This window comes from Acartia tonsa, chromosome 12 (genome assembly GCF_053477335.1).
Source record: "Acartia tonsa isolate MP-2025a chromosome 12, ASM5347733v1, whole genome shotgun sequence".
Classification (NCBI taxonomy): Eukaryota; Metazoa; Arthropoda; class Copepoda; order Calanoida; family Acartiidae; genus Acartia; species Acartia tonsa.
Genome location: NC_137271.1, coordinates 4,158,907 through 4,174,574, shown reverse-complemented (window position 1 = coordinate 4,174,574; position 15,668 = coordinate 4,158,907). Strand labels below are relative to the sequence as shown.

The window sequence follows — 15,668 nt, the reverse complement described above, 5'->3', positions numbered from 1 at the left end:
CAACACAAACCACGTGACATTTGTTAATTGGAATATTGGTTAACATTCAAATCAGATAATTAAATAGAAAATATTTTCTCGTATTCATTTGAATCCGGTGGATAGGAACCGGTTCTCATGAATACGAAAAAACTATGTCTAGCATCGTATTATATCCAGTTTTCTACGAATATAGAAATGTACAATCAAAAGATTAAAACTACTTAGTTTTTTTAGCCGGTGCCTTCGGCACCACGGGGCTAAAAAAACTAGTTTTAATCTTATAATTGTACATTCTATATCCGCGGAAAGCCGTTTATAATACGATACGAGAAATAACTATTCTCGTATTTATTCGAATCCGGTGGATAAGAACCGGTTCTCATCCATATGAAAAAACTATGTCTATAAAAAACTGGTTTTAATCTTATAATTGTACATTCTATATCCGCGGAAGACTGTTTATAATACGATGCGAAAAATAACTATTCCAGTATTGCTTTGAATTCGATTAATATCCGCTGGATTAGAACCGGTTTTGAGCCATTATGGAAAATCATGTATCATATGGTGTTTTAGAACATAATCTAGGATCTAAAGGGATAAGATAAATCAATGTACATCCCACAATGATTATACACAAAATTATCCCTTCATTAGATTACAATAAGAAGTTAAAACGATAGGATACTCAACTTAATGAAGCAACCAATCAAAATTCAATATCGAAGACCCCTATGTTGTTAGTCAAACGAATATCATTACTTTTGTGCCTGCCCTAGTGAAATGAACAGCCCATTGTCCACTCCCTCCCTGGAACATATTAGTCATTATATATTAGGAATCAAACCATTTTTTATTTTTTTAGTAGCGAAGCTACTCTATAATTAACTTTGTCTGTCAGACCGTTCGTAACGCTATGAGGGAAACGTGATTTTCTCGGCTCCTATTCAAGATAGACAGCTGAAATTTCTAGTGAAGATTCCTCTGACATATGCCCATCTAATCTTCTATACATTGTTTTGTCCATTTGTCTGTTATTTGGGGTGCTCGATCGATTCCTTCGCTACTTATGGATGTTGTCATCCTTGTTAAATTCTGCTTCAATATATAAACATAAAAATCTTAATGCTAAACAAAAACTAAAATACAAACATTCCATTGTAATTTACGTAATCTTCTTTATGCTTAATTAATTTGAACTGTTAAATAACGGTAAATAGGATTATTATCCTATTTTATTAAAAACAATAAACAATAACTTATAGAAGCGAACATTTGTAGTTGCTTTTAAATTGTGAATTAAATCTAATTTTCCCTACAATGCACACTGGTCTGAAAACGCAGTTTTGGGTCAACAATTCGTTTTCAGCCGTCTTTTGGCCGATTTTGATGCCCAATACGGCAAATTGGGGGTTTTAAGGGTCAAGGAGTCCATTTATGAGAAAAAAAATACATGACCTCGAAGGTCAAAGACCTTTAAAATGACCTTTAAAGTCTGATTTTCGCCGTTACCGAGGTTTTATTGGACATTTAGGGGGGGGGGGGGGGGGAGGGGCTGTACAATCAAGACGACTATGAAATACATTTTTAAAGACAATTGTATTGGCTAAATTTCATGTAAAGTAAAATTTAAATATTTGCGCAATTTTAATTTTTTAATATCTTGATTATTTGATCTATATTGTCTTGATTTAATCCATTTAAAAATTATTTTAATCCATTGTTATTCCTGCATTAAAAGCTAATAAATAAAATGATGGCATATTTTTAGCGCGCCAATGAATGCGTTTGTTAATTGTTTATGTTTTGAATTCGTGTATGTATTCTCGGTTATTACTATGTATTGTATAACCTCAGTCTACGTACTAGCTTGGTAGGCGTAGCGTAGCAGACAGACATACACATTTCATTTTCTGAAAGTATATACTTTCTTGAATTCAATCTTTACGAGGAAGGTATTTTTGGAAAGGGGAAAATGTGTAGAAAACACCCATGTAAATTAGAAAATCCGCAGAAATCATTTTTAAAAGTTATTTACCTACAAAATTTTGCAATGCTAATTTGCAAAATTAATTTCATGCCTTTAATGACATATTTTTAAATAAATCTTTTTATAAAAGTTTTGCATTTATAAGGTAAGAGCATGCATAAGAAAAAAAAAATATCTTTAGTGTCAGTTTTTCGCCTTATATATGAAAAAAGGCAATTATTACATTTCATTATAAAAAAATGCATATAAACAGAAATTATGATTTTAATTAATTGATATAAGATCTATCATTTTAAATGTGTAAGTCAGATAAAGAATCCTTTTTAGAGCAAATATAGTGCAAAAAGTAACCAAGGCGTTTTAGCAAAGTATAAAATATCTAAAGAAATTATTACTTTTTAATTTTGATATACAAATCAGATGAAAGTATATAAAAAAAGAGATCAAAAACTATAAAACAAGGTATATTTTTTTTTCTCTCTATCACTGACTAAAGAGCACTTTTAGGTTTGATTATAACCAAGGCAGCATATAAACACTCATTTTTTAAGGTAATTAAACAAAATGAATGCAATTATACAATTAAGCCAGTTTTATAATGCAGTAAGCCTTTTTGTGGCTATTTTTTTGGTCGAAATTATTCTTTATTTCTATAATTAACTTGCTTAAAATCTAATGATTTAAAAATTCGTGATTAAGAACTTCATATTTACTATGTTTAGACATATAAATTTCAAAGTAAAAGATTAAATCCTTTAAGTTTGAATAATACTTGGCGTTTTCCTGTTAGGAAATTTTTTTCAATTTTGAATCTTTTTTAGCTAGATGGCATTTGTCTGGTTAAAATTGAATAAAAAAATCTTAGGTTTGTGTTTTTTATAAGTGTGCATACGAAGACACATAAAGAGTAGGCTGAAAGAATAATATCAATTATATGAATATAAAACAATTAAATTGACATTTAAAAATTTATTTTCAATAATCTATATAAAATATAAGAGATTTTTATACTTTTTAGCAATTTCATATGTTTTCATTTTGTTTATCAGATATTACTCCGCAAAAATAGATCCTTCCCTGCTCTCCGTGTCGGAATAATTTTAAATTACAACGTCGATGAAATTCAATTGATCTATTAGTTTTTAAGATAATATTCATTTGGGATTATTTTGAAACCTAAATTTTTTTTGTAGAGATAGCCAGATTAAAGAAGACAAAATTCCCTTTAATAAATAAGTGCTAGTTCCATGTTCCCAAGAAGGGTTGGTAAGAAGGTTGTATTAAAATATTGATATTTTACGACATATATTTTATTTTTTTTATCTAACGTGCGTTTGGGATTATTTCGGATTCTGGATTTTTATGTTACATATAACAAATTAAAATGCAAACAAATTCTCTTTAATAAATAACCGCTAATATCATGTTCCCCTCATTAGGAATATTTTTCTAAACTTAACCTATTTGAAAAACTGATAAAAAAAAACCACATTTTTGCATTTTGTACCTAACATTTTTTGTGTTATAAATAATTTTTGAACTTATATAGGACTTATTTTATTTGGATAATTTCCAACATACAGATATTTAATTTTATTAAATTTAAGCAAGTATAGCCAATTTATCAATGTCAACAATACCTTATTAGATTTCAGGGTACTTCAACTTTGGCCCCAAATTATTTCAAAAAACATATTATCAACATGGGTTGATATTTAAAATAAAGGTGGCCCAGGATGTCTTGGAAGACTGGCAGGTCAACTTTTGTCTAAATTGATGGGTAGGAAAAATTGAATTGTTGACCCCTCCAGACCAGTGTGCAATGTGTCTCAAACAATACATTTCATAAGTATCCTTATAATAAAGTAACAGACTTTTGTATATCTGTCTGTCTGTGTATCGAAGGATATCGCAAACCTTTACAACTATTATTCTCAAAAGTTAAGAAGTAGCTTCGCTATTAAAAAAAATCTTTATGAATAATAGGTAACTTTTTGTATACCTATCATTCCTCACCTCATTGAAGCTTTTAAAGATTACAATCTATTGTTTATTTAAATAATAGCTTCATTGAATAAATTTCTATAGTTAGATCTATTATTTTCAAACTGGAAAATTTTAGATTATTTATAAGTAGGTAGCAATTAATGAAGCAATTAGAAAAAGTACATTATATCAATGATGTCATTGTGTTATTATCAGCTATTTTACTTACTAATGTCCGTCTGTCAGTCTGTAATGATCCACTATGTTAAGAAATGAAGACATTTTATGCATACTCTCTTTAAAGTAGACTCCCATCCTTCACAGGGAGGCAGGGGACATTCGGATATTTTATGAGTTTTTCGAAAGTTTTATAATAACGTTTCCTTATTCGCATGCTTAACAACTTTCAGGACTTAATTCTTTAGGATGAGTGTCCAAACATTTCAACTACTAATTGTATCTACAGAATGGGTAATTTTGTGTATCATTATTGGGAATGTAAATCAATTTACTGGCCATAGTCTTATCCATTTAGATCCCTGATTCTTGCATAAATTATCTACCTGTTAAAGAACCCAATCATAAGTATGTGCGCCTTTTATTAGTTTTAGTCTTTTAAGGGATCTAAAGGGATAAGACAATGGCCGAAAAATGATGTACATCACCAATGATGATACACAAAATTAACCCTTCTATAGATTTCAATTAGTAGTTAGGTAGGTAAAATGTTTGCTCACTCAAATTAATGAACCAACCAATCCAAATTCAATTATAGCCCCCAAAGTTGTTAACCTAACGAATAAGAAAATATTATTATAAAATTTGGGGACTAGTGTAATAAACAGCCCAATGTCCCTCCTTACCCTACCTGATATTACCTACATACCTGTTAAAGAACACAATTATAAGCCTTAGCGCCGATTTAATTTTAGTCACTCTGGAGTCTGTATGTCTATTTATCTACCTTCTAAACAAAATTGGTGTACCTGTCAGTTTTAGTAAGTCCATTAATATTCTTCCGTTATTGTCCGCCATTTTGTTTTCTAAACAAATAAAGTATTCATTAGTTATTGTAACGGTATTTTAGAGATGATTAATTTTTTAAATAGTGCCTAATAGCCCTAGAATTCCCCATTTTAAAAGTTAAAATAGACAAACGGACATTTTGGTTAATATTAGAGAGTTTGAACGCTTTCTAAATTGTACCTTACTGTTTTAGGATTAATTCTGCATATTTTGAAATCGATAGGACCATTCTAACATGCTATCTGTCACGGACAGACCAGCATGTAATGTAGAATAGTAGGTATTATAAGGCTTGCTGGCCCTAAACTCTAAAGCCCTAGCCAACTCGTATTAATTTTATAATTTTTATATTATCATTCGTGGAAATTGTCTATAATACGATACGATCCATGATTTTACAGCATGGATCAGAACCAGTCCTAATCCAGCGTTTATTAACCGGTCTCGAAGCCATAGGTACTGGAAAAGATATTATAACTAATAATTATACTTACTTTTTTAAAGTTTCTATTATCTAATATCAATTTTCATTTTAAAAATCTGAAATATTATTATTTATTTAAAGTCACAGGTTTTTTTCACATTCTTTTAAGCATGGGTATTAAACTATAAGATAAGTATTGTAACTGTTCGAAACTGATTTTTATCCAGTGTATTATAACCGGTTCTCAGCCATACTACAAAATCATGTATGGCATCGTATTACAGACAATTTTCTACGAATAATAAAATAAAAATCATAAAATTAATACCAGTTTTGATAGCAAGGGCCTTCTGCCTCTCTGGTCCAACAAAACTATAATTTATCTTATAATTTAGCATTTTAATATCCGCGGAGAGCTGTCTATAAAACGATGCGATACATAACTAATCTTGGATGTTTTGATACCCATACTTAAAAAATGTATATAGTATTGTTTATATGGTCGGTTGTCAAGCTGAAATATTATGTAATACAGAAAGGGAAGTGTATTCTTATACATAACAGACAATGATTTAATAATAAGGTATCTTAAGGGATAAGACAATAGACGATAAATTGATGACCCCCATTCCCAATTACGATATACAAAATAACCTCACCTGAACAGTATGTCCTATGTACCCTTCCCTCCTTAATAAAAACTCTTACAAAATATATTTTGAAATCATTGTCTTTCTACTAATGTGTTACAGAATACAAGTTCGCTTCCCTGAAAAATGCATTCGTGAAGATTCATACATACAGAGGTGTTTAATTTATACAATAATACAAATTAAAAATATGTTTTTAGAACCCGCAAAATGGACAGAATTCCAAGAAGTAAGGGACTGTTGTGTAATCAGGGCTTTTTTCGATAACGGGCCGCCCGATTGCCCGGAAGGGTTTATGGCGCCCAAAAGGGGTTTTGGGCACCCTTTTGGACAATTGTCGTAAAAAGCATATAAAAAGGATATAAAATAGCCTAAAACCATACCGAGACTTATTATTAGAAATAAAATAGCCTAAATCCATCTCAGGACCTATAAAAGCTCCACTGGAAAGGAGAACCATATCGGTTCAGCGGTTAGCGAAATCCTTCTCTAGATACAAAAAAAAGCTTACTAATTTATATAATAGTTAATATCTCCCAAAAAAATAGGCCCCCCCCCTCTTTTTTCACCCTCCAAACCTGGGGGTTCCCAAATCTGCCCAAAAGGACCGATAAAGGGCGGCCCAAAACCGCCAGCCCGATATGCCTACCTTGGTGTGTTTTTTATTTTCAAAGTTAGGCTAAAAAATAAGATAGATGCTTATAAAATGGCTATGTATAAGAATTGAGGAAAAGATGTTTTCATTTCAATTATATATCCCTATTAAAAATGTTAGGTTATATTGAAAACAGACATATGCTCAAAAAGGTTATAGCCCCCCGTAGGGATTAATGAAAGGCATAAATGAAAAAACTCCCCACACCCCTTTATTTTCAATTTATTTTACAAAATAAAAATGAGTGGATTTTTCTGAGCTCGTTAAACACTTTGGGGAAAAGCACCATTTTGGCTTTTTACTAAAAAATATAATTTGTATTATTGTATAAGTCACCAGAGAAATACATAATGGCGAAGAAATTTCAGATAATGTACAATTTTTGTCTATGTTCTAATAAAAACAGGAAACTTGACTGATTTTGGCCTTTTTTGCACTCAAAAAAAATGTTCATCCTACTTTTCAACCTTTTTTATAAGAATACCATTGAGTAGGGAAGGAGAGGACAATGGCAAAAATTCATAAAGCCAAAAAAGCCTATAACTTGAAAATCTTCCAAAATATGCAACAAAAAAAAAAGCAAAAATCCGCAAGCTTCCCTGTAAAATACATATTCAAACATATAATAAGTTTAATTTACAATAAGTTAAAAACATCACATCACATTAATTATTAATTTATAATTTAGTGTACCTACACTGTTAAAAATATATTCCATTATACCGATTAATATCCTTTGGATTAGAACCGGGTCCCGTTCCCAGCCATACTGAAAACTCATGTATAGCATCCTATCGCAGTATATTTTCCACGAACTTTAAAATAACAACACTGGTTTTAATACCAATTTTTTTCATTTTAATATCCGCGGAAAGCTGTCTATAATACGATGAGATAAATAACTACATATATTTAACAGTGCATATTAACATTAATTTACATGTGCTATGAAAACTAAATTTATCCGAGTAAAAACCAAATTCATATCAAAGACTTCTTATGAAAAGATTCTTAGTTTGCATATTCTAAAAAAAAGTGCTTTTTGAACAATGGTCAGCTTGCACTTTGAAGAAAACTGCCAGTAAAACTAAACAAATCAATTTCATGAAAAAAAATCCTTCCAATATTTTCAACTATTTTATGTAGTATAATTGTTAAATATTATTATTGAAATATCACAAAAAGAGCAGAACAAACAAGTTTAAGATAGATGATCACATTTTTAGGTGCTGATAAGGGGAGCAGTTTATAGATCCTAATAAAAAATTAAGTCGTACAATACAAATGACCAATGAAAGGCCAGTATACATTGTAATTGACCAATATATACTAGCCTATCATTGGTCATTTGTGTTGTATGACGTCATTTATTATTATGTACTATAAGCTGCTTGCTTCCTGATAAGGTGGACGTGGTAACTTTAGAGGTTTAACTAATTTACCTAAGTGTATAGTAGCGCATCTACTCTATCATTAGGACATGTACGAATGTACTAATGAAAGTGCAAATCTATTAACCTTATTGGGATTTAATACTCAAGATTTTTAACTGATAAGACAATGGACAATATATTACATCCCCAAATGCAATAAATAAAATTGCTATTTGTTTAGATTAATATCATTGGTGGAAAAGTTTGGACACTGCTGGTTTGTATAACCCAATCAAGATTGTAAAAGCTTTTTATTGCTGCGCTAACTAATATTGCCAAAAAATACTTATTTTGCATTAAAGATTAAAGAAATCTATTAACAATTAACAAACATTTGATGAAAACTTTTTAAAACAAAGTAAAACATACCAGGAATCGAACAAATGACCGATAAATTGATTTAAATCCCTAATGATGATACACAATGTTTACCCATTTATAAATTACAATTAGTGGTTGAAACGTTTGGACACTTAACTAAATGAACTAACCAATCAAAATTCAATAAAAGTCTCCAAAGTTGATAAGCCAAGTATTAAGATTAGATTATTATAAATCTTTGGAGACTAGTGTAGTTAACAGCCCAATGTCCCCTTCAACCCTGACTGGCTGACCATTTTATTTGTCCCGAAATAATAAATTAAAGACTTTATAAATAAATTGGAGAGTAAACACATTATATAATAGTACCTACCTACTAAAAAAGACAACACAAAAAGTTGTTTACATTTAAATAGAATATAATTGGTAGTTTTATTTTCAAATCCAATTTCGAATGAAAGTAAATAAATAAAATGGTTGCTAGGCAGTTTGGACAATGAATTATGTGTAGGAATTCCAGAGATATTAAGAGATAAGACAAAAAATTATATACAACCCCAACGAGAATAAACAAGATTAACCCTATTATAAATCTAAATTATTGGTTGAAACGTTTGGACATTTTGAACCAATCAAAATTCAATAAAAGTACCCAAAGTTTTTGATTCAACGAATAAGATAATATAACATGGTTATAAAAATTTGGGTACCTGTGTAATAAACAGTTTATTTTTCATTGGCCTATCCCTGTATCAATTTAAATGTGCAAGACAAACAAGTGGAAAAAAACAAGACAATACCTAGACAAACAATCAGATAAAAAATAGAAGAAAAAAAAACAAATGATTATTTCATAAGAAAAATCAAAAGAAAAAACAGAGAGGTAAAGGACAGTTAGATTAATCTACAATTCTTTCTCATCCCAAAATTTTTCCATTAAAACAGAATTTTAAATATAATATGGGAGATGGAGGGTGCTGTCATACAATTAGCCTGGCAAGCACTGACAAACCCAAATCCTATTTTTACAAAAAATACAAATAAAGAGGGAGAGGTTTTGTTTATTACTTTAGCTCAGGTTAGATTAAGTTAGCCCAACAGGGGTTAGACATAGCAGTAAAAAACTAACCACCCCTTTATTTCAATTTATTTAAAAATAATGTAAGGGAGGGAGGGGGGGGGGGTATGTCAGTCTCAACCAGCAATTTCCCGTACCCATAATAGAAACCTACAATACTTTTTATCCAAGAAAAAATTAACAAGCTAAAAATCCTACTAATGATATTTGGAAATTATAATTAAGAATACTTTTTTAGCCTGGATGGGTTAAATATTATATTCTGGTTAATAAAGTACCTAAATTCCTAATTTTTCCATTAGGATAGGAAAAAAGAAATTAATAAGAAATTTATAGAAATAAGGTAAAATATTCACATATCTAATGATTTAAATATAAATAAATAAGAAAGAAATTCCGTATGGCTTAGAACCTGTTCTAAGCCATGCTGAAAAATCATGTGTAGCATCGTATTACAGATTTTTTTATAAATATCAAAATAAAAATTTTAAAATTTTCTTATAATTTTTCATTTTAATATCCGCTGTATATAATACAATGCGATTAATAACTATTTTATTTTTATAAGATTTCTAATTCTAGTCAAAGAAAAGTAAAATGCAAAGTGCTTTATTATTTTCAATTTTTCATGAAGAAAACTATGATGTATATTGGAGTTTTCTGAAATGATCATTTAGTTAATAAAAATACCAATAGACGGCGTTATACCTAGAAAAACTTTAAATATGATAAAGTCATTATGAGCGTATGAAAAGATACTTTAATAGATATAGTTCATTAAAGCAATACTAGAAAATGTCTTGAGACATTTCTACTATTTAATAAAACATTGGTAAAATAAAGTAATTATAGGCTAATGGAAATTGGAAAAAATTTCAACTAATGTTAAAAAAAATATGTTCAAATTTAGAGATGGTCACTATAGTTTATAATTTCAACAATAGATGGCGTTAATTTCACTTTTTAATGTCAACAGAAGATGGTTAAATTTAACTAAATGAATTTAGGTTCATAAATTCTTCAACAGATGGCGTTTATAACCCCAGGAAACTGCAGAGAGTGAAGGTGAAAACAAGGACAGCTGTAATGAGAAGCATGGCCCAGAAGGATGATATAGTCTTCATTCTTGGTACATGATGGATACACACCTTAATAGATAGATACATTAGTAATATATTAGCATGGTACAGAAATATAATATTATCTTTAGTCTTGGTACATGATAGATACACACCTTAATAGATAGATACATTAGTAATATATTAGCATGGTACAGAAATATAATATTGTCTTTATTCTTGGTACATGATGGATACACACCTTAATAGATAGATACATTAGTAATATATTAGCATGGTACAGAAATATAATATTATCTAATATCTTTAGTCTTGGTACATGATGAATACACACCTTAATAGATAGATACATTAGTAATATATTAGCATGGCACAGAATTATTATATTATCTTTATTCTTGGTACATGATAGATACACATCTTAATAGATAGATATATTAGTAATATATTAGCATGGTACAGAAATATGATATTATCTTTAGTCTTGGTACATGATGAATACACACCTTAATATATTAGCATGGTACAGAAATATAATATTTTCTTTATTCTTGGTACATGATAGATACACACCTTAATAGATAGATACATTAGTAATATATTAGCATGGTACAGAAATATAATATTATCTTTAGTCTTGGTACATGATGAATACACACCTTAATATATTAGCATGGTACAGAAATATAATATTGTCTTTATTCTTGGTACATGATGGATACACACCTTAATAGATAGATACATTAGTAATATATTAGCATGGTACAGAAATATAATATTATCTTTAGTCTTGGTACATGATGGATACACACCTTAATAGATATATATATTAGTAATATATTAGCATGGTACAGAAATATAATATTGTCTTTATTCCTGGTACATGATGGATACACACCTTAATAGATAGATACATTAATAATATATTAGCATGGTACAGAAATATAATATTATCTTTAGTCTTGGTACATGATGAATACACACCTTAATAGATAGATACATTAGTAATATATTAGCATGGCACAGAAATATGATATTTTCTTTATTCTTGGTACATGATGTATATACACCTTAATAGATAGATACATTAGTAATATATTAGCATGGTACAGAAATATGATATTTTCTTTATTCTTGGTACATGATGTATATACACCTTAATAGACAGATACATTAGTAATATATTAGCATATAATATTATTATAATAAAAAATATATTTAGATATTAGGTAGGTTACAATATTCTTATTTTCAGGAAAAGTTACTAATATAAGATTTATAAAAATCAATATTAAAAATATAATCTATATCAACTAGTCCAAATACGTTTCAAATACTAAAAATATCTTTTTAGCAAATAATCTATTCCTAGAACATTTAATCTTTATGTTTTTCAGATTTGTTTTGATTCTCCATATATAGGTGTGTACTACTTTTCATATATTTTTGAAAAATTATACGTATGTGTTTTTAATATTTTGAAAATAAATATCTAAAAATTATAGGAAAAAATATTTAAATTCTCTGAAGAAATAAAAAAACAAGTTTGAACTGGCAAAACAAAATAAAAAGTATTTTAATCTTTTAAGGATGTTTGCAATATATCAAAACAAGATTTTTCTGAGTAAACCTTTTGTTCAGAGTTTTTAAAAGGAAGTTAAAAAAGAATTTGTCCCAATCCTGTTTATTGCCAAGATCCTTAAAAGATTATAATGTTTATACAATAACAAGGACGCCAACATCATTAAAAGTACAGGTTTACAAGACAGTTGCAGGCATAAATAAAGAAAAAACAATTCTTTTAATAAATAATATTGATTAGCAGCTGCTAGGGGCAGATTCTTTACTAGTTGGTATACATAGTACCCCCCCCCCCCCCCATATAAAAAATATGAAATAGTACCCAACCTGATGATCAACAGAGATACTAACAACACTAGCATCTGTGAAACCCCTGCTAGGGGCAGATTCTTTACTAGTTGATATACATTAGTACACCCCCCCCCCCCCAACCCAAACATAAAAATATAAAATAGTAGCCAACCTGATGATCAACAGAGATACTAACAACACTAGCATCTGTGAAACCCCTGCTAGGGGCAGATTCTTCACTAGTTGGCATAAATTCTAGGCCTTTTTTAGATCAAAATGTTAACAATAAGTAATGAAGAAATTAACTTAGGTATAATTACTAATAGAATGTTATTAAAATCTCTTAAAAAACTGAAAAAATCTTTTCATTTATCATGGTATCATGGTACTTATTTAAAGGGGTAGTTTCACGAAATGCATTTGAACTTAATTTAGTGAACCGCATATTTTTTGCTAGTAAATGGGTTAAACTATATTTAAATGGCATATATTTGAAAGAATTTCAATTTTCTACCACGTAGTTTTGAAAATATCAAGACTTGAAAATCGTCTTTTTGTGATATATGCAATTTAAAAAGACGATTTTCAAGTCTTGATATTTTAAAAACTACGTGGTAGAAAATTGAAATTCTTTCAAATATATGCCATATAAATGTAGTTTAACCAATTAACCAGGAAAAAATATGCGGTTCACTAAATAAAGTTCAAATGCCTTTCGTGAAACTACCCCTTTAGTATTCAGGGAGCAAAATGGATAAGACAATAGCCAGTAAATTGTTGCACAATTATATCCCCAATGATGATAAACAAATGTAGAAACGTTTGGACATTCAAATTAATGAACACACAATCATTCAAAAGTCCCCAGTAGTTGAGTAATAAAATGTTATTATAAAACTTGGGGACTAGTGTAATAAACAGCGCAATGTCACCTTCCTCCCTGCTAAGTATAGGGCAGATAAGCTTCTCTATTATTAAACATTTTGTTCCTGTGATAAATGTGGAGTGAGAGTTAGCTACTCGTTTTAATACACTTAAGTTAAATGCAGCGTAAATTTCTACAATCCCCTAAAAAAGAAAATAAATATCATCATCTATAATACAAAGTATAACAATGTCTGTCTGTTTGTAGCGAAGGATCTCGCTAACCGCTGAACCGATCGGGTTCTCCTTTACAGGGTAGCTTCTCATAGGTTCCGGGAAGGTTTATAACTATTTTCTTGGAGGTGGGACACCCCCAACCCCCCAAAAATGAAAAATACCCCCCAAAAAAATTTTTTCTTATAAAAACTAAAATTAAAATTGTGGGGTCGACTACCTCCCCCCCCATTTTTTTTTATTCAAATGACAGACAGACATATGACAGAGAGGCAAATATTTTCTTGCTTCTGATATAGAACCTGTTCCAACAAAATTACCATTGTCTGATACAGTCAATATAAACTTATAGACAGTCATACTTGCCGATACAGACAGACAGACATTTGACATAGATCCTGTTGCCATTGTCTGTTACTGCCAATATGAACCTACAGACAGACAGACACACAGATAGACAGACAAACAGACAAATGACAGACATTTGCTTACCTCTGACATAGAACCTGTAGCCACAAAATTGCCATTGTCTGATACAGCCAAAGCAGAAAGTGTTAAACCAGATTGACTAAAATAAAAAAACTAAAAAATTAAAGATGAAAATATGAAATCAAAGATTCATGGTTAATGATATTTAGTCATCATGACTTAATATCAATTTACTAGCGGATGCGTCCCTAGCATCTTGGGGCAGGCTCTGAATTAAAAGGCCTATCTAAAAATAATACCTAGCCTAAAACCATCACTGTGCCTATGTGAAGCTTCCTTAAAAGGAAAATTCAATCAGTTCAGTAGTTATTGAAATCTTAAGCTTTAGACAAAAAACAACTTACTACTTTTATACATTACTATCCGCTGCGTTCCTAAAATTTAGGGGCTCTGTATTCGAAGAAAAATAGCCTAAAACCATCCTAGGTCTTAAATCTAAGAACAAAAAAGCCTTAAACCTTTCCGGGAACTAAAATAAAGAACCCAATCAGTTAGTTATTGGAATCTCAAGCTTAAGACAAAATAACTTAATTCCAAACATATATCTATAAGAATATCCTAAAAGTTAAAGTATAAAAATTGTACCTTGTGACAAATTTTTCAACAGTATATGACTGACTATTCCACTTGTGTAGATATGCCTTGGCCTTACTCGAGCCAATAGGGTTGGAAATTGTGTACACTAAATAGAAAATAATATAGTTGAAATCTGGGTAGGTTCCAGTTTCTGAAATTAAAAAAAATGGTCTTTTTTATATTTCTTTAGATATCGAGAATGTTTCTCAGGGATCTAAAGGGATAAGAAAATGGCCGATGTACATGATGTACATCCTTAATAATGAATCACAAATTAACCTTCTGTAGGTTACAATTACTGGTTGAAACGTTTAGAGACACTCAACTGAATGAGCCAACAAATAAGACAACGTTATTATGAAACTTTGGGGGCTAGATTAATAAACAAACTAATGTCCACTCTCTCCCTAGATGTTTCTAAATATACTAAACACTTTTTTTACGAGAATGTGTCCCAATTAAATCATCCTGATTCTTGTTCTGTAAATGTGATTTTTCTCATAAAAAATTTATATTTTTGGACGTAAAACAATCAAACTTTGATAAAAGAACATTGTTTCTGACATTATTTCTGATATCTATAGAATAGTTCAAAATTTCCCTTTGTTAAAAAGTGTAAGGAATGTCAATTGTTACATTATTACATGGATGTTGCACCAGATTTTCATGTACTCTATCTCTAATTGTGTAATACTACTAGCTGGCTAAAATAACGATACCCCCCCCCCCCAAGAAAAGAAAAATAAAACAATGTTATTGATCTCTTTATAATTCAAACATTTACGCCATAGGATTTTGTAAACGTTCAAGCTTAAAAATTATATATTTCAAATTACATTTACATTCCTTGAGGGAGGGAAACGGGGAAAGTCTCTTTTTAACAAAACTGTTATTTATTTTTCAGATTTTTATTCTAATATTCGTGGAAAATTGTCTTTAATACTATGCTTTACATAATTTTTCAATATTGCTTAGAACCGGTTCTAATCCATCGGATATTAATCAGTTA

The 15,668-nt window shown here is 29.7% G+C and overlaps 2 protein-coding genes across 6 annotated transcripts in view; both read right to left on the bottom strand.

The window, feature by feature from the left end:
* The window catches only part of LOC145334263 (arf-GAP with dual PH domain-containing protein 1-like), a 44,967-nt gene extending 39,430 nt beyond the window's left edge, over window positions 1-5,537 (bottom strand). Inside the window, exons 1-2 of the mRNA XM_080179641.1 lie at window positions 5,479-5,537; window positions 4,945-5,001 (exon numbers count right to left, since the gene is read on the bottom strand). Coding sequence (XP_080035767.1) covers window positions 4,945-4,993 — 49 coding nt within the window. The 5' untranslated portion in view covers window positions 4,994-5,001; window positions 5,479-5,537. The remainder of the gene's footprint in view (window positions 1-4,944; window positions 5,002-5,478) is intronic.
* Window positions 5,538-7,312: 1,775 nt separating this feature from the next.
* LOC145334262 (guanine nucleotide-exchange factor SEC12) overlaps window positions 7,313-15,668 on the bottom strand; it is a 38,503-nt gene continuing 30,147 nt past the window's right edge. For 3 of the 5 annotated variants that reach the window (XR_013884781.1, XR_013884783.1, XR_013884784.1), the window contains 6 exons: window positions 14,669-14,765; window positions 14,087-14,162; window positions 13,488-13,564; window positions 12,669-12,759; window positions 10,466-10,693; window positions 7,313-7,968 (listed from right to left, as the gene is read on the bottom strand). Coding sequence is in view for 1 of the 5 variants with exons in the window: in XM_080179640.1 (XP_080035766.1) it covers window positions 10,580-10,693; window positions 12,669-12,759; window positions 13,488-13,564; window positions 14,087-14,162; window positions 14,669-14,765 (455 nt within the window). In the remaining 4 variants the exon portion in view is untranslated. Of the gene's footprint in view, window positions 7,969-10,246; window positions 10,694-12,668; window positions 12,760-13,487; window positions 13,565-14,086; window positions 14,163-14,668; window positions 14,766-15,668 lie in introns of those variants that run through there. The other 2 variants (XR_013884782.1, XM_080179640.1) reach the window with 2 other exon arrangements.